The following is a 20,180-nucleotide window of genomic DNA, read 5'->3' as shown; positions in this document are numbered from 1 at the left end:
GGAAGAGTTGGCCACCAGCTTGTTTCTCAGGAGAACTGAGGCACAAGAGAGCCCAAAACAAGAGTGGAAAACACGAAAAAGGGGCAGGGTAGAGACCCCCAACCCTCTAGCCCTTCTCTGGGGGTCCCAGAAGGACCACCAAGGGCAAAAAAAAAAAAATCACAGGGTGCGCGCACGGTACGCGTACAGGTCCGCGTACGCGTACCGTGCGCGCACCCCGCGATTTTATTAAAAAAAATAATATTTTTTTTGCCCTTGGGGGTCCTTCTGGGAAAACTTGAGTAGGGCTAGGGGATCAGGGGGTCTCTACCCTGCCCCCTTTTCTGCGTTTTCCACTCTTGTTTTGTGCTCTCTTGTGCCTCAGTTCTACTGAGAAATGAGATGGCTGCTCAGGTGGTACCGGAAGGATATTAACATGTAAAAACGTTATTCGCTAATAGAATTTGCATTTACAAAACCTTTGAAGTTTTTTGAAAAAAAATAGGTTTCACGCCAGATATAGTTAGGAATTAGCACTTAAAAAACCTTGCAAATTTACTGAAAAAAACATAGCTTTCAGGCCAAATATAGTTAGGAATTAGCATTTAAAAAACCTTGCAAATTCACTGAAAAAACCTTAGGTTTCAGGCCATATATAGTTAGGAATTAGCATTTAAAAAACCTTGCAAATTCACTTAAAAAACCATAGGTTTCAGGCCTTATATAGTTAGGAATTAGCATGTAAAAAACCTTGCAAATTCACTTAAAAAACCATAGGTTTCAGGCCTTACGCGATTTTATTAAAAAATATATATATATTTGCCCTTGGGGGTCCTTCTGGGACAACCTGAGAAGGGCTAGGGGGTCAGGGGGTCTCTACCCTGCCCCCCTTTCCGCGTTTTCCACTCTTTTTTTGTGCTCTCTTGTGCCTCACTTCTCCTGAGAAACAAGATGGCTGCTCAGGTGGTTCCAGAAGGATAATAACATATATAAACGTTATCCACTAATAGAATTAGCATTTACAAAACCTTTTAAATTTATTGAAATAAATATAGGTTTCACGCCTGATATAGCTAGGAATTAGCATTTAAAAAACCTTGCAAATTCACAGAAAAAACCATAGGTTTCAGGCCTTATATAGTTAGGAATTATTATTTAAAAAACCTTGCAAATTCACTTAAAAAGCCATAGGTTTCAGGCCTTATATACTTAGGAATTAGCTTTAAAAAAAACTTTGAAATTCACTCAAAAAACGTTTTAGGGGTGTTATAGTTTGCTGGACATTTCACTCATACAAAACCATTGAAATTGCTCCTATATAGTTAGTTGGACTAACTATATTTCACGCACCCGCAATGCACTGCTGATGATGTCACATATTAGATCATTCATGACATGGTCAGTGACATCACTGATGACATCTCAAATGAGACACAAATCCAGGGCCCAGTCGAAATCGCAGTGTACCATAGTATTCAAGCATCCGGTTGCGAAACAGTGCTAACCGCGACTGCTCGTCTTGGAACACAGGACGGGAATCCATTTTTAATAAAACGAAATAGCACTAGAAAGCCTGCAGCCAGCGCCAGCAAAACGGGATATCCACCAAATAGGCTGGAAAAAGATAGAATGGAAAAAAGCAGGAATGACTCCAAATATCTTTTGGAAAGAAGTCACAAGACCACTGCTCACTACTTTAAAAAAGTGCGCCAGCCCCGATGTGGAGGATGCGTTAAAGATAGTATGAATCAGCTCACCGAAATGCAATGGTCTGACGGGTGCGATTCGGCCCTCCAAACGATCACGGTCGTTCCATTGTGAACACTGAGGTTCTGCCTGATTTTCGGGCGTTCACCGTAACGTGTCCTTATTTCCCCCCCTCCCTTGGACTTTGGATATCCCATCACATGTTGATAATCCCACCACCATCCAATTGATTGCAGTGGCGCCACCGGACTGGACGCACTGCACACTTCATGACATAGGTCTCGCCCTAATTAGAGCCTCCACCGCCACTTGGTCCCAACCCTCCCTCCAGTCATCCCGGAATTCTGGAATCTGATCTATACGTGGAATTTCCACCCTCGACCAGCCCTTAAAAATCGACCGCAGGGGTGCCTTCGGTTGAGATGCCCTGATGATCTTATCACCTAGGCATGCATATTAGGCAATACACTGGTTGTCCTGGTGATGTTCCTTCATTTTAACAGGATCGAAACGCTATCGACAGTTGATGTAGTTTAAACACTAGTTCCCCACTGTGTGACATAATTGCGTTTTTACTACATGAGTAAAGCTAGATCGATTATTTCTATTTTTGTACTAGCCTCTCACAAATTGTAAAATTGCCTGTTTAACTTCCCAACTTTGTAATTTGTTTGTTTAGCCTTGTTGTTTGTTGTGGATACAGGACTGTGTCCAACTATATATATGTAGTTTTTAAAAATGTCCTTCCATTCCTGTCATTGATTAAATTTAAGGTCCGGCTGGACACCTTACTTATTATACCACAGATTGTGGCCTATAATTATTCTAAGTTTGCATATTCCGTTTTATGGGATATTGAGGTTGAGGCTGTGGCACAGACCGCAAAGGAATCTCATGGTGTGGGGAAAATCTATTCCATCCACAGTGTGTATGGTACAGAGCAGGCGCGAAGGCTTTAGCCCACTCTTCTGCAAAATTCAGAGCATCCTCCTTCTAGACAGTGTGCACGAAACTCGGGAGGATTACCTTCTCCCCTCTTGGAGCCGTGAGCACAAAAGGTGGGGGATTTTGTTAGCCTCCGCTAACAAAATGTCACAGGTAGTCATAAGATTCTCCCAAAATACCCCTTTTATGGTACGTTGAATGTCACCTTCAATTAATAGGACTATTTCATAAAGTCTGTCAGGGGGAGTAACTCTAGTGTCAGCTGTCTCCACAACAACATAATGGTCAGTCGCTGTCACCTTCAGTAGTGGACGCAGGGCCTCTCGCACTATGGTAATCTCCGCAGTGCTATCCAGCAAGGTCAAAGCCCATGTCTGATTCCGAAGCTGCGTTCTCACTATCTGTGGCATATCTCGCTGTTAAAGCGGCGACTTTCTTTTTTTGAAACTGGGGCCTCTTTGGCTTGCCTTTACCGTCTTTTGGGCGGGGCTGGTTGCGTCCTTGCTGCCCACCCCGACCCTGCCGCTTCCTCCACCACAGGTCGTAAAGGCCGATGACTCCTGAAAAGAACGAGGAGAGCGTTGATCAGAAACCTGAAAACGATCAGGTGATTTTATCATCGCGCGATCGCGCAAGTCATAAAGATGTTCTGTGGGCGCCGGCAATGGAGACGCAGGACGAGACTCCTGTTTCTGTTGTTGTTGTTGCTTTCCCTGTTTTTGTTTTTTCGGCCAAGTATGTTTTTTGGTCTTGGGCTGTTCGTCAGTTTCTGACTTCTGCCCTTGGGCTTGTTTTTTCTCTTTAGTAGAAAAAGGCTTAAGACCGCTACTATTGCGACCCTGGAAAGGGGCGACCACTCGGTCCCCCCGCACGTATGGCAGAGTACCACGATCCCCCCGGGAAGCCATCTTGGGCGGGAGGCGTGTCTCGGCTGGTATGCCCGAAGCGGCGTAGCCGGGGCGCGCTTTTTCCCGCCCTAGAGTGGGCTGGCCTAGACACTGACGCGGCTGGCCACGCCCTCGGGGCAGGCAGGGGCGGGTTTACGCCCGCCCTGAAGACGGATAAAAGGGGACGCACGACCGGAAGGCATCCTCTTGTTCCTGTGCTCTGAAGCTGCACCTCCTCGCTGCACGTGAGCTCGAGACGGAACGAAGAGCCAATTTTGAGCGTTGTAATCCTTCTTTTTGTCTTGCAGATACTCTGTCGGAGAAATGCCCAAGAAAGGCGGAAAGAGAATGACGACTGAACAGATGCTTCGGGTCCTCATGAAGGAGATGACCGAGCTGAAGAAGCGGGTGGCGGAGAGAGAGGGGGAAGGGGGGCCGGAACGTCCTTCGGCTGGAGCAGCCCCAGGAGGGAGAGCCAAGAGGCCAAGAAGGGGGCCAGCTGGGGGAGACGTCCCGGTTCCCTGTACCCCGCTTGAAGCGCCAACCCCAGTACCCGTGGAGGGGAATCCGATTCCCGTGGTGGTCACCCCGGTGTCCAATGAGGATATGCCGCCCGAGCTGGCAGCACAACTTGCAGCGTGGTTGGGCGAAGGTAGTGAGGGCGCCACGGCTGTCGATGCGCAGGCGCTGATGAAGCAACTGCGTGAGAAACGGGAGGCAGCCAAGGTGTCCGCGCCGGCTGCAGTAATTGACAAGCCACAAGGGACGATTACGACCGCAGAGGCAGCGTCCGGTGCAGGTAAGCGGCCATTGCCGATTGCGAGGGATGAGTCAGCACCCTCTCGTAGAGAAAGGTTGGGTCAACATGTGCCTTTGGCAATTAAAGAGAAGATTTGGGCGGGGGAATATGTGAACGTCTTCTCGTTGCTTGTTGATCATTATGAGGTAGAGCATGTTAAGGGCCAGAAAGACCTCATGCATCCGAGTGTTTGGCGCGCAAAAATGGCCGCCTTTAAAGTGAATGAAAATATTGGCAATTGGGGCAATGCATGGGGAATCTTTACGTCGATCTTGGGGGAACGTAGGCCCGAGTTGCTTGCCGAGTTGCCGACCTATCAGTCGCGAATCATGGGGTACTCGACATCATACCAGGGTAACCATTGGTTTTGCTACGATAATCTTTTTAGAAAGGCGAAAGAGCATAATAAAAGCTTAACCTGGGATTGTTACGATTCTTTGACATGGGATAAAATGAAGGAGACAGGAATGTTGAAAATGCCATTGGTAGGAAGTAATGTTGGCGAATCCTCCCGCCAATATGGGGGGACGCCCTTTCGTTCAGGTACGGGTACCGACGATTACTCGAGGCCTTCCGGCAATACAGGAAAAAAGGGGTTATGCTTTAATTTCAACAGAGGTAAATGTACTAGGCCCCAGGGATCGTGTAAATTTAAACATGAATGTAGTGGGTGCGGGTCGCCCCATCCTGAGTCCACGTGCAGAGCCAAAACGGGTGATAACGGGGGGAGAGGAGGCGCCAAACAGGTCTAACATAGTCCGAGGGGCGCCTTTACCTACCCCGATTGATACCTTGGCGATGATTCCCTGGCTCAGTGAATACCCGGATCGTGCTTCTGCTGGGGTGCTGCGGAACGGATTTTCGTATGGTTTCCGCATCCCGGTAGGGGACTTTCAGGGTGTGGAGAAGTGTAAAAATCAACTGTCGGTCCTGCAGCATACGACCGTGGTACAAGATAAGATCCGGAAAGAGGTTACTCGAGGTCGGGTCGCCGGCCCGTTTAGTGTACCCCCGGTGCAGGATTTTGTTTGTTCTCCTTTAGGGGTGGTCCCCAAGAAGGACCCGGGTGAGTTCCGATTGATTCACAATTTATCAGCTCCACGTGGTTTTTCTGTAAACGATGCAATAGATCCGGAAGTATGTTCGGTGCGGTACGCATCCTTCGATGAGGCCGTAGCCATTTTGAATCGCCTGGGGCCCGGGGCGCTGATGGCAAAGTCAGATATCGAATCAGCGTTCCGATTGCTCCCGGTACACCCAGACGACCAGCGTCTCCTGGGTTTCATGTTTCAGGGTTATTATTACATGGATAGGTGTATGCCGATGGGGTGCTCTATATCTTGTGCCTATTTCGAGAAATTCAGTAGTTTTCTACAATGGGTCTTCACAAAGAAGACGGGTTTCCAACATGTAATGCATTACCTTGATGATTTTCTGTTCCTTGGGGCAGCCGGGGATCTTGAATGTGGCCGGGCCTTGGCCGAATTTTGTATGTTAATGAAGCAGTTTGGTGTGCCATTGGCACCAGGTAAGACGGTGGGTCCTGCGACTTGCCTCGAGTTTCTGGGGATCGAGTTAGACTCCAGTGAGGGTTGTTTTCGTTTGCCAGCTGACAAAGTGTTGAAGTTCAGGGCAGCCCTGCGAGTGTGTATAAATGGATATAAAGTTACGCTGCATCAATTACAGCAGTTGGTGGGACAGTTAAATTTTGCCCTGAGGGTTATACCAATGGCCCGCCCCTTCTCCCGTTCAATTGCCCAAGCTATGGTCGGCTTAAAGGAGGGCCATCATCGCACGAGACTATCGGCTGAGGTCCGCCAGGACATGCGCATTTGGCTAGCATTCCTGGCGGACTTTAATGGTCGAGTCGTCTGGAACAAACCAGCCGTGTCCTCGGAAGAGCTGGGGCTATGGACAGATTCAGCAGGTAGCATAGGTTTTGGTGCCATCTTCGGCACAAAATGGTCGGCACAAAGGTGGCCGACATGGTGGCATGACAATGGTCTGACAAGTAATATTGCTTTCCTTGAACTTTTCCCCATTTTGGTGGCCCTGAGAACCTGGCCAGAAGGGTTCAAAGATCACTCTGTGATATTTTGGTCTGACAATATGACCGTGGTCGAGTGCATCAATAGCCAGGCTGCACGATGTAAACTGATTTTAAGACTGCTCAAAGAAATTGTGTTACTGTGTATGCAACTGAATGTGCTATTCAGAGCAAAACATGTCCCGGGGGTAATGAATCAGGCGGCTGATGCACTGTCTCGTTTTCATATGCAGGCTTTCTCGGGTTTCCTTCCCACAGCGGACCCAGAGCCGGCACCCTTTCCCGAAGCTCTCTGGTCTCTCGGTGCCCCGAACTTCGTCACCTCGTGGGAGAGAGTCTAGCACCAAGGACGAGGAAGGCATATGAAGGGGCGTTTCGGTCCTATTTAGCCTTTTTGGGGACCGATAGAGAGGGGCTTTGGGGCCACGAGGAATGGGTAGTGAATTTTCTGATGTCCTTACGTAGGGCTGGGAAATCAGTGGCTACGGCCCAGAGGCATCGTGCTGCCATTTCCTTTGTTGCCAGGGCCCATGGTATCCAGGACCCGACAGCGTCTTTCGTGGTACAGAAAGCGCTGCGTGGGTGGCAACGCCTTGAGGGTCGCAGAGTAGATGAGAGGCGCCCGATAGGTTTGGATAGGTTGGCCCAGTTGTTGGCCACACTCCCTTCCACATGTTCATCTCAGTTTGGAACAGTGTTGTTCCGAGCCGCTTTTACGCTGGCATTTCATGGGGCGATGCGGGTAAGTGAACTAGTGGCAAGGAACAAACAGAATGTGACAGGGGGTTTGTGCCAGGAACACGTTCAGATCAGAGGAGAGACAATGACTGTCTCCTTTGTCAGGTCCAAGACCGATCAGGGTGGGATGGGTGACTGCATAATCATACGCAGGATTCCCGGGTCCTCCATGTGTCCAGTAAAGTGTTTAGATGATTACCTAGCACGAAGGGTGGCATCATGGGGGGGGACCTTGTTGAGACACGCGGACGCCACCCCACTGACGAAATTTCAGTTTCAGCGGGTCCTTGCGATGTCAATTGCCGCTGCGGGCTTGAACCCGGGCGAGTTTGGGACCCATTCCTTTCGGATAGGGGCTGCTACAGAAGCTACAGCTAGGGGTCTTAATGTTGAACAAGTGAAACGTGTGGGGCGTTGGTCCTCCAATTGTTATAAGAGGTATGTGCGGTTGCACATGTTGTGAAGCTGTAATGATGTACTCACGCCTCTTGTTTTTGTTTGATTTTCAGTTGCGCAAGCCTACGAGGCGGGGCGGACTATGCAGTCGACCCAACACCGGGCCAGCGGTCAGACATCACCGGCTGTGACAAAGGAGGTGTGGGTCGTGGGCCACTCATACGTGAGGCGTGCCGCGGACGTATTCAAAGCAGGTGACATGATTCACGTAGCTGGGGAATACGGGTACAGGGTGTCCTTCTACGGAAGGGGCGGTCTCTGTATTGACCAGTTTCAAACATTTTTCGAGGGTTTGTTAGGGCGGACGAGGTCACCGCCGTCTATAGTCATAGTACATCTAGGGGGCAATGATTTAGTCACCACCGGTAGACGACTTCTCCTGGAGGCAATGCTTTCCACTGTAAGTTGGTTGGCGAGGAGAGTTCCGGGGTGCATAATTGCGTGGTCCCATATGATCCCACGAAAGGTATGGCGAGGGGCTATTTCTATTTCTGCTTTGAATCATTCTGTTAGAAAGTTTAATAACAAAGTGAGTAGGTTGTTCCGTTCCAGGACATTGCATTCTATTTCGCATGGCTGTATTAATGATGACAGTATGTATTTGGGGGATGGTGTGCATTTGTCTCGGGTGGGGAATGAGTTACTCATAGGAGACTTTTTAGCATGGTTAAAAACGTTAAAACATGACCTTTAGGTAGGAGCTTTGTGGGGGGTCCGGATAGCCGGTCAACTATCCGGCCTGTGGCGGTAAGGTCATGATCGGTGAGCACTAATTGGAAGATCCCTATGAGTGGGCGTCACCCAACACGGATGGGAGCGCTCGGGAGAGGTGGCCATTGGCCCCTCAACGGGGAGGCGGTCCCTTCTAAGGATGGGTCGCCGAAAGAAAAGGAAAGGCGGTCAAGGCCCCTTCCTGTGTAGGAGGGGTTACAGCCCCCTCCTGGGGAATTTCCCGGGGCCAGTGACGTCTGCGACGGCAGATGTGGTAAGTTGTGCGGGGTTTTTTGGGGGGGGTCTACGCTACCTTCTAGATACCTCACACGAGTCCTCGAACGACCTTTAAGTGGCGTCGAGTTTTATTGGTGCCCCCGTCAAGTCAAAGGGAAATTGGTAGTTGCACTTGAGGTACGCCTCAGTGCTGTCGCCCCTCACAAGTGGGGGGGGTATTTTTGGTTAGGGATCTTGACACCGGTTACGACCTTGCCGTTGGCCCTTAAACGTTAGGATGTACAATTTCATAATTTCAAGTAAATCTGTGTAGGATGTTAGTTCGGCTAGGAGAACCTCTGTATTAGAGAATCTGTTAAGGTTAGCCAAACATCGCAATGTGGTAATGAAATTGTACATAATATAAAATGTTGATTTAAGGTTTTAATTTTGTTTTAATAAATACGGCCGGGAGGGTTACTCCCTCCCTCTTCCAAAAACTTCAAGAACTGTTTCCGGTTTCCCTCCTTTGGGGATTGTGTTGAGAGGGGGTGGGGGGTATCTCAGCCATATGGAAAGGGGCGACCACTCGGTCCCCCCGCACGTATGGCAGAGTACCACGATCCCCCCGGGAAGCCATCTTGGGCGGGAGGCGTGTCTCGGCTGGTATGCCCGAAGCGGCGTAGCCGGGGCGCGCTTTTTCCCGCCCTAGAGTGGGCTGGCCTAGACACTGACGCGGCTGGCCACGCCCTCGGGGCAGGCAGGGGCGGGTTTACGCCCGCCCTGAAGATGGATAAAAGGGGACGCACGACCGGAAGGCATCCTCTTGTTCCTGTGCTCTGAAGCTGCACCTCCTCGCTGCACGCGAGCTCGAGACGGAACGAAGAGCCAATTTTGACCCACCCACCAGCCCCTGATGACAGCAAGTGGTTTTGAATAAAGTTGATGGATAACTCTGATTTTCGTTTACAGGTTGTGGTATTATTCGTGATGATTTTGAGTATGCAATAAAGAATGTCGATTTGTGTTACGTTTTGCAAATAAAGAAATTCTGCTTTAGTGTTCATTGGTAGCATGCTTTTAATGAAGGTATAGTTGCTACTGTAATTTTAGTTTAGTCATTTAGTTAGCATTGTCGTATTTATTTTGGTCGGGCGGTAAGGTCATGATCGGTGAGCACTAATTGGAAGATCCCTATGAGTGGGCGTCACCCAACACGGATGGGAGCGCTCGGGAGAGGTGGCCATTGGCCCCTCAACGGGGAGGCGGTCCCTTCTAAGGATGGGTCGCCGAAAGAAAAGGAAAGGCGGTCAAGGCCCCTTCCTGTGTAGGAGGGGTTACAGCCCCCTCCTGGGGAATTTCCCGGGGCCAGTGACGTCTGCGACGGCAGATGTGGTAAGTTGTGCGGGGTTTTTGGGGGGGGGTCTACGCTACCTTCTAGATACCTCACACGAGTCCTCGAACGACCTTTAAGTGGCGTCGAGTTTTATTGGTGCCCCCGTCAAGTCAAAGGGAAATTGGTAGTTGCACTTGAGGTACGCCTCAGTGCTGTCGCCCCTCACAAGTGGGGGGGGTATTTTTGGTTAGGGATCTTGACACCGGTTACGACCTTGCCGTTGGCCCTTAAACGTTAGGATGTACAATTTCATAATTTCAAGTAAATGTGTGTAGGATGTTAGTTCGGCTAGGAGAACCTCTGTATTAGAGAATCTGTTAAGGTTAGCCAAACATCGCAATGTGGTAATGAAATTGTACATAATATAAAATGTTGATTTAAGGTTTTAATTTTGTTTTAATAAATACGGCCGGGAGGGTTACTCCCTCCCTCTTCCAAAAACTTCAAGAACTGTTTCCGGTTTCCCTCCTTTGGGGATTGTGTTGAGAGGGGGTGGCGGGTATCTCAGCCATAATGGTTTTATAAGCCACCATAATAATCCTCGCCAACTATCTGGGTTTTTCGGCATTGGGAATAGCCAGCAAAGCATTGGCAACCTGAAAGTTCACCGCATCCCCCTTGACATTAGCAAGTATGAGATCGGAAACCACATCAAAGGTGCCACAGAGGCAAATACCCATTTCAACCGCAGCCTCAGGTCCGTGCTCATCCTGAACACGTTTAAGGACCGTCGGCTGGACAGTCATAGACGGAGTGCCGTAACACCTCGTGTAGACCTCTGCAAATGTCTTACCCCAGGTCTCACAGTCACCGATTTCAGGGGTCAAGTCTTTCGGTAATCTAATTGTCAGCATCCTGTGTTTTTCGCCAGGAGTCGTGTTAGGAAATACCGCTTCCAGCTGGTCAAACTTCTCGGCCAGCCAGAAAGGAAAATCATCCTTTTCTTGGGGGTGCTTGCCCATCACAGCGTTGGCAATAACGGGACTGAGTTTCATTCCGCCCTGTCCCGCAGGAAGCGCCGCACCACCTGGGGTCCCGCCCGGGAGATTACCGGTAATGTATTGCACTAATGGCCTAATCACGCTAATTGCGACTGCATGTAGTTGTCTTAACTCAACAACGCTACATGCTCCGTGTTGAGGATGTAAATCCAGCCAAAACAGGCCAATTAGCGCCCGGAATGGACAAAGGACCTAACCTCGGAGCTGCTAAAGTATGGGGTAGGGCACCATCAAACCAAATGCGATGCTGCCAAGTATCTATAGGAATCTCCTGTGCCCTATACGGTGCATATTCCTGTGGCACAGCTGTGGGAGTGTACGTGTCGAACACACAAGTATTTGCGTTCATAGCTGGGAAGGTCACCCATGAGTAAAAAATCTCATATGGGTAAGCAACCTCTGCACTCACTACCATTATCACGGCCATGCCATCTTTGGGGACATTATAAGTCTGCAAATAATTGCGCACCGCAATGCAACTATGTTGCGCAATGTCCAGCACGACCATAGTGACGCAGAAAGAAAGAGGTACAAAGCAAACTTTGTAACACAACTAGGTAGTAATTCAAGAAAACTGTTTAGAAAGATTCAAGCTTGAAAAGACCTATGTAAATATAGCTAGGTTTTTCCGACACCACCGTTACCCGGAAACAATCGCGAAGGGGTTAAGGACTGAATGTTGTACTACTCAAGTGTCATGTAATAAGACCACCAACGGTTGGGCGCCATGTCGCAGGGGGTCCGTTCTCATACAGAACTGTGCATAGAGACTTGGAACCTCAGTGAATTAAAGTGTCCCAAAACTCACCTTAGTACCCAAAATCCCCTACCAGACTAGCTACAGTGTCTCATTGGTGATCACACAACCCCAATGCTTAGACAAACCAGAACATGGACTTAGTACACCTCAGGTAACGTGAAACACATGAACACTCTTTCGTTATACAATCATTTCAATCCAGAACAAGGAGTAAAAGAGGATACTTACATATTTGAAATGTTTATTCACTAATGCAGTGTTCTCAAACGCAGTATCATAGCTAATACAAGCAAACATATTTTAAGAAACAAAGTAATCAGCATAGTCGCTAGTCCATAGAACACAAAAGGTGAAAGCTTGGTAAAATGCTAAAACGAATAGGGTTCAGTAACACCTAATTCTCACCCTCCCTAGCTAGTATATTATATTATATCTAAGAAGGTCTCTTTGGGTTTTTAGCAGGGCGGCCCCATACCTCAAGATCCTAGTGGTAAGAGATCACTTCATCTTCCACCAGCTCTCTGCATGCGAAACACCATCATGTGTGTTTCTATGCTCTTGTGCAAAGCAATATAAAACGCGCCTAAAGCCAGAATTTGGCCGCAGCTGCATGTATGTTATGTCTAGGAACGTGCGAAGATCAGACCTCACAACATGCACTGTGTTGAGATATCCGTGAAGGTTTCTACACTCACTGTACAGACACAGCTCACCAAGCAAGGCTGATATCAGAGTAACAACATATTATTCTCGCATCAATCAAAACATTCTACTAGGCTCAAAGCTAAAGCAACAGCTATGTGCCGTGTGCAGAAGCAGCAGAAAGGTAAAATGGCGTTTAAACTCCTAATAAGCTCATGCTAACTTAACATAGCATATAGGCAAAGTATATCTATATGACTCAAAGTTACCCGTGAGTGCTTACTTTCCTAATATTTGTTGTAATAAGAGCTATTCTATCATGACTATCCAAAAAGCCATTAACCGTTCAGCATCTATAACTAGACAAGAGGCTTTAGCAATTAAAGAGAAACCTAGTGTTCTCGCAACAAAAAAAAACACGATAAAACCTAGGGTCATCATTACATACAGCAGACAGCATAAGGAGATTCAGCGTATTTTCTATAACAATTGGAACCTAGTAACAGGGGATCCTGTTATTGCGAAATATGTAATGAAGAAACCTAACATCATTTTTAGAAAATCTACTTCGATGGGAGATAAATTATTGAGCAACTTCCTCGAAAGGCCGGTTTCCCACACACGGGGTGCCCTCGGAGGAAGGTTAAAAAAATGCACTGTCTGCAAGGCATGCAAGAATGGGTGTAACAAAACCCAATACATGGTGCCCTTTAAGACCAAGCCCGTACTGATTAAAAAATGCATGTCTTGCTGAACTGAATTTGCAGTGTATGTGCTACAGTGCCCATGTGATCTCTGGTATGTAGGCAGCACCCGCCTGCCGGTGCACAAGCGGGTATTGCAGCACATAAGGGCCATTGTGGGGAAAGACCAAACATACCCAGTGGCCCGCCACTTTGAAAGTCTGCACAACAGTGACCCTTCTGTCCTAACATACTATCCCATTGACTGTGTCATGCCACTTAAGAGAGGAGGAGACAGAGATGCACAGCTCCGATTATTGGAGACCAGGTATATAATAGAACTTGACAGCAAGGCCCCACGGGGCGTTAATGCAAGTGAAGATTTATACACATGTTTGTAGATATCCCAAAGGAGCAATAACATACCTGAGTCCAAAAGATTGTTTTAGATATTGTGCAGTCCATACCTCCTTGATAAAATGAGTTTTTATGAATGATGAATACTGTCTTTCAATGGGAATTAGCATGATAACATCGTGAGTGATGTGAGGATAAACAAGAATACATAATAACCTCCTCCCACAATTTACCTTTTTTCCATGATTTTTTTAAAACACACAGAACATAAAGAATTATTAATTACACAATTGCACTTTTTTGCACATATGGTTTAGGGAAACCATTGATGAGGAATGTTTAGTATTGATTTGGAGTTGAAATGTTGCGAAGATTTTCTTTTTTACAATGAGATGCAATTAGAAATCTTTTTTCCCCCTTTTTTCTGAAATCAAATTGTGCCTCTTGGTTGTATATAGATATAGTTCATCTATTGGTCGTGCATTTTTTGTACAACTTTTATTGAAGTTTTACAGAACTCGATAGCCTTTGTTCATTTAATTTCTTGCTAAATAATATTTGTAGCTAGGTAGCAATTTTATGGAAGAAAACATATGGACACTTTGTCTTTTATTGTAGATAGTGTATATATTACAATGATAATGAAATGTTTTTTATGCATGTTTATATATATATAATACATTTTTCCATATATTTTATAATGTACCGTTTTGTATATATGGAGATAATTTATAAATTGCACGCTTTTGCACAACTTATATATTTTGCACATTTTCACGACCAAGAAATGTTATCTAAACTAGGGCACTATGCCCTTTATTTTACAACTGAGCGTCATCTGCTATATTAAGAAAATGAATAGCAAGGGGTTAATTGTAGGCAGGCCAGGATTATACAGTGCCGCCCCCTTTTTGTGCTCCATAAATACCCTCATCTATGTCAAGCAATGTATCATGTGATCAAGCCTCTGGCTAGAGGCGAAACGCGTCATGCGGGCTTGCTGGGTTTTATTTTGTAAACTGGATTAAAATCACTGCACCTTATACTGGGTCTGACTTATTCGGAGAACAGTCTGGAATTGACTGTGATGCTGCGTGAGTGGTGTTGAACGGAGAGAAAGCAATATATATATATATATACATATGTATAAATATTGGTTTAAATTTCTATGTACAATTTTACAGACTTAAATATTGCGCTTTGGCAGAGTTCTCAATGCTTCATAAATATGCAGCCAAATCAAAATTGCCCATAGTTCTCCGGATTTCTGTCTGCCAGAAAAGGTCATAGAGTAGATAACTGAGAGATTAATAATGTAAAATTCCGTTACTCTGGCTAATTTATTGCACTGTAGAATATTTATTAAATGTTGTGACAGTGAAGACTTGACAGGTTTTAATCAACTTGTGAGGTGTTGAAGACCTAAGCATATTGTCATCGTACAAATGCATATTTCGTGACGGTTGTTTCTTTCCTAAACAGAACTTGCAAAAGGAGGCTGTGGAGACCCAGGAACGCCTGTTTATGGGAAGCGAACCGGCAACAGTTTTCTGCATGGGGACACACTTACCTTCGAGTGCCAGTCTGCGTTTGAGCTGGTGGGAGAGAGAGTGATAACCTGCCAACAAAATAATCAGTGGTCCGGAAATAAACCCAACTGCGTCTGTAAGAATACATTACATTTTCCTTACTTATTTCGTGGCCACTGTGCATGTAAAAATCCAAATATACCACTCTTTTGGGGTAATTGCCTCTCAAACATTAATCCTTTCTTGTGATGAAAACAGTTTTAGTTTATCTATTAATCATTTTACAAAATGCATGCTATGGTGTAAGCGGTTTATTTTCCCTTCTACATTTCAGAGAGCTTGACATGGTTGTTTTGTGGATGTCTTCTTAACCAGTGTCTAATTAGATATACAGGAAATATGCGAATTTTAGTCATGATTCACAAAGTGCACTTTGTATTAAGTTTGTAGTACTACAAAACATACTACAAAGTGAACGTTTTGCCTATATTTATTGACATGTGTTGAGTTCTCCATTGAGACAGCAGAGTCTCAATAAATAGAATAGATTTTAGTAGTAAATGTGGGAGGGACATAGGGGAGTGGGTGGAAAAAGTCTTACCACTAAAGGGGATGGGAGTAGGGTGGGGATAGGAGGGGTTTAAGGAGGGCCAGGGAGGGGTTATGGAGGGGACGTCAACAACCCACACAAGAGCAAGCCAATTGCGATACTCTTGGAGTGGAAACGCCTAACATGCACTTTTTAGGTCTCGCTGCGAAAACCTATAGCAGTCAGTTCAGCCAACTTCAGGCGACAAGGATTGGAGACAGGAGCTGGCCACGCGCAGCATTGAAACAGCATGGCAGTCATGGGAGAGTCGGATTACGACGTGCGCTTTAGGATTTGGTCACACACGTGAACTTCTTAAGTTTCGTTTCCACCGCGTGCGTGAGCTTCTTAAGTTTTGTTTTCACCGCGCGCGTGTGCTTCTTAAGTTTCGTTTTCACCTCGGAGACCCGGTGTGAAGAGGAGCGCGGAGGCATTGGAAGCGCTGGAGGCATGCTCATTCTTATTGGAAGGTAGGAAAGTATGACCAAGTCCATGGCAAATGTACTTTCGGGTTTACATCTACTATAGTCCCTCCCAGTTGCTTGTTTTTAATGTGTTTCTTGAGAGTCACTCTGCTCAACTTATTTCGATTGTGCCTCGCGCGTGGGACACGCTGCACAGTATTCGCTACATCCACCTTTCCCAGGCAGTCTCATGTCTCATCTGAGCATGCGCATATAAACAGCATCTTGGTAATGAGCCAACTCTGAGGACTGCGAACAAAAAAATATCACTGAGCATGCTCCTTCACCCCCAAATCAGATTATGGGTCTACCGATCGCACTCTGCAGCCCGTCACTGTGTTACTTTTAGGGTCGTTTTGGATTAAGATACGCTGCTTTCAGGGCTGAGTGTACCTGGGCTGCTTATTAGGAGCTAGGGAGATGTGCCGTGTTTCCCTTGCTTCTTTTCGTCTTTATCTTCCTAGGTTGTTCTTCAACAGAGGATAGGGCGGTGCACGCTGATTCTATTCTCTCATCGGTTTTCATAGTGAGAGGGTAACCATAACCTTTTTTTTTCTCGTTTCTGTCTCGGTCTCCCTCTTTCCAAAATTGCGCTTGGGGACTGTGTGGAAGTGCCTTGTTTTTTTGGATCCATTTCACGGCGAAACCTGCACCACATCTTCCTGCCAGCAGTTCTCCCAGCCTGTTCCCAACCCGCAGTTATCTGTCCGCCCTTCTCCCAGTGCACAGCTCTCTGAGCCCATTCCCGTTCCCTGGCCGCAAAGCTCCCTTTCCCTGTTTCTGCCCACATGTCTCTGTCCGCACCCCTCCATGCCAGTACCTCTCCCCAGCTGCTCCGCTCCACGAGCCTTTGCAGCCCATTGCTCTTCCTGCCCACACATTGCCATACATTTTCCCAGCTGGCCTAGATCAAATCATCAGGATACGCTTAGGTTTCAGCCAGTGGTACCGTCTGTGGCCATGATAAACAGGAAAGTATTGACGTTAGTTTCATGGCCAAAATTTTCTGCAGCCAGTCAAATAACCTCTCTTTATTTTTCAAGAAATGTTAGAGTGAGGTTGTAACGCGGATTCATCTGAAGGGAGATATGGTAAGCGTTAGCATCCACCTGCTTTGCTTATCAGACCCGATCTGTGCTTCCCACCGGCAATTGGATGTACGTTTTTAAAGCAGAGGCTGAAAATAGACCAGCACATAATAAGAACTGCATGACATGGCCATGCGCCCGCCTAGCAGTCTGCAACACTCATTCATTCCATCGGACCCGAGCCCAAGTTAAGTGGCACTATTTAAACCTTGTATTACTTATACCGGATATAACGCTGAAGCACGAGCCTTGCTTCAGTTTTAGTTAATCATACACCATATGAATGTTACAGTCTATTAAAGTGAAACTCCCCCAAAATGAGTGTTATCTTCACAATATTGAGATTACAGGGATATAATATAGGCTGGTGACCAGGAGCAATCTGCTGCTACTCTTACCCTTCCGGAGCAACTATGCCAGGCTGTCTAGGGTATCTCTTTTCCAGTTTCCTAATGTGTGTATATCTAAGATGTCTTTTAAATTTGAGTTTTATTTTTACCATTATTTGCGGCAATATTAACAAATATACATGATTTAGTATACTGATGGCATGCCTTACTTCTCTTCCCATTTAATAGGCTGTTCTGTGACATCGCTGTGGTGCTATTTCATGGTAGGAAGTGATGTCACAAGTGGACTTTTATACAACTAAAAGGGGCAAAATATAGAGTACAATGGAGTCCTGCATTAAAATAGCACTTCCCACGTTTTTTAAGATTACGGGCTTGGGGGTAAAATGCAGACAGTGACACATTTTTTCTATCTATCTATCGCCCTCTATCTATCGCCCTCTATCTATCTATCACCCTCTATCTGTCTATCACCCTCTATCTGTCTGTCTGTTGCCCTCACATTGTGTGTCTATCGCCCTCAATCTGTCTGTCTATCGCCCTCACTCTGTCTATCTATCGCCCTCACTCTGTCTGTCTATCGCCCTCACTCTGTCTGTCTATCGCCCTCACTCTGTCTGTCTATCGCCCTTACTCTGTCTGTCTATCGCCCTCACTCTGTCTGTTTATCGCCCTCTATCTATCTGTCTATCGCATCACCACGGCATCATTCAGCACCACCACAGCATCACTCAGGGGGACCACAACATCTCTCTGCACTACCACAGCATCAGTAAACGCCACAGCATCACTTGTCGCCACCACAACATCACTAAACGCCACAGCATCACTCGTCGCCACCACAACATCTCTCGGCGCCACCACAACATCACTCTGTGCAACCATTCAACAACAACTGGTTCAAATAGGTTCTCTCAATGTTTCAAGCTTTATTACAAATGTCACAAAAAAGTAAATATTTCACTTCTGTGCTTAGATTTTTGTCACAATAAAATACACTGAACATAATCTTCACAAGTTATTTACAAAAGTTTAAGCTATTGCCATTATAAATTACAATAACTTTTACTGAAGCATTAATAAGAAAATATTAAAAGCCATTGTTATTTGTAATATCAATACATCTAAGTCACGTAAATACAACACATATTGCATTACAAATGCTATAGGTATCACATTTGCGAAAGTTAAAACCTATTGTCATTGTTAATGACAAAGCTATTAACTTCGCTATTTTCAAAACCAACACAAAAATAAAACAATTGTCGTTTACAATACCAATAGCTCAAACTTTCCTAATGCGAGACCTATTGCATTGCAAATGCTTGTTTGGTAAGTTTACAGTCTGTAGTAGAGTAGTAAAAACATACACTTAGTACAAAGAGTAACGTATTGCTGTGAACCAGGCCCTTAGAATTTAGGTGTGGTGTGCTGGGCCTGATGCATATGGCTGGGTCCAAACTGAGGTGACATTGTGGGCAAAAGAACAATTGTTTGGAATGCTACCCTGAGTGATTGTCAGTGCTAGAATTATTGAAAGCATTCATCCCATCTCTTTTTGTGTGTTTCAAATATGATATGGTAATACACTCATTTTTTGAACGAGTTAATCTGTTATATAAGAAGTATTAGATGATAGTAATAGTGATTTTCTGTTATGCAATTAAAAAACGTCTGTTATGCAATTAAAAAACGTCTTCTCATCCTGTGGTAGTTATACCACAAGTAACAGGCACTCCCCAGAGGTGTGCATGTTAAGTTCATGCAGCACCAATAATTTAAAAATCAAAAAAGAATACAACAAAAATTACCAAACCACTTTAGAAAACAGAGAGAATTTGAATGCACAAAAAGACCCCAAGATTATCAAATCTCAATAAGCGGGCACCAGATATGTGATTTTTTTGACCTGTTTTTAAAGTGCAAGAAAAAGGAATGTGCAATTAAAAAACAGTTTGAAAGACCAGTACCTAGCTGTGATTTCAGGCAGACATCATTAGATCAGGGTCCGGTATACCCAGCAGGTCATCGTATTCAAAGTATTTACCTTCTGTCTCTAAAATGTAAGCCAGAATCCTTCAGCGAGGCAAGGTCTGAGGCAGAGGTAAGCTAGTGTCCCTCAAAGTATGATACGTTGTCACTGAGCACCCTCTGAAGTTGTTTATTTTGGCACCACAAAGCTGGATGTCGTAGTTGCAGAAGTTTCTTTATGGGTCAGGTACTTTGCTACCTCTATGTTTTACCTTCAAACTTAGGGACTGATTTCGATTTTGCGAGTGCACTGCCTGTCCCCCCCATGGCACCAGTTTCAAATACCCCATCGACTTGAAGTCCTGCCTGTCATATTTATATATGTGGAGACTTTGCTGGCTTCATTGTAGGAGGCCGTCAGTATTCTACCGTGCTTATTTAGATGTCCCCGTTGTGCTGACATTGTCCTGCTGACTGATTCATGAAGGAGTGGGGCGCTTGTGGAGTAGAGACTGGTAAGTACAACTTGTTTTAATGTCAATACACATATGTTATGTTTGCCTCAAAAACATATGCAGGTGATGTGTATGCCCCTTTTAGTTACATATTGCATGCCACGCAAACAACATACACACCCACCCACATGCATCACAAGCACAACACCCCAAGCACCACAACAACACTGTTTTTTAAGTGAAAATACAGTTGTGCTCACTTGACCTTGATAAGTAGGAAAAAGAGCAAAACTGCATTTTGCACATAAGAAAAAATTGTATGTAGGATCAATGTAGAAATACACAAGGCTACAGCAATTGTCAACACACAATTCATAGTAAGACAACAGTAAACGTTGCTTAACTTAGAT

At 45.7% G+C, this 20,180-nt stretch overlaps 1 protein-coding gene across 1 annotated transcript in view; it reads left to right on the top strand.

Annotated features, from left to right (window-relative positions):
• The window catches only part of CSMD1 (CUB and Sushi multiple domains 1), a 3,932,590-nt gene that overhangs the window by 2,003,572 nt on the left and 1,908,838 nt on the right, over positions 1 to 20,180 (top strand). Inside the window, exon 13 of the mRNA XM_086925641.1 lies at positions 14,807 to 14,989. Coding sequence (XP_086781767.1) covers positions 14,807 to 14,989 — 183 coding nt within the window. The remainder of the gene's footprint in view (positions 1 to 14,806; positions 14,990 to 20,180) is intronic.

The sequence above is a fragment of the Lissotriton vulgaris genome, chromosome 6, assembly GCF_964263255.1.
Source record: "Lissotriton vulgaris chromosome 6, aLisVul1.2, whole genome shotgun sequence".
NCBI lineage: Eukaryota > Metazoa > Chordata > Amphibia > Caudata > Salamandridae > Lissotriton > Lissotriton vulgaris.
This window is presented reverse-complemented; position numbering and strand designations above follow the sequence as displayed.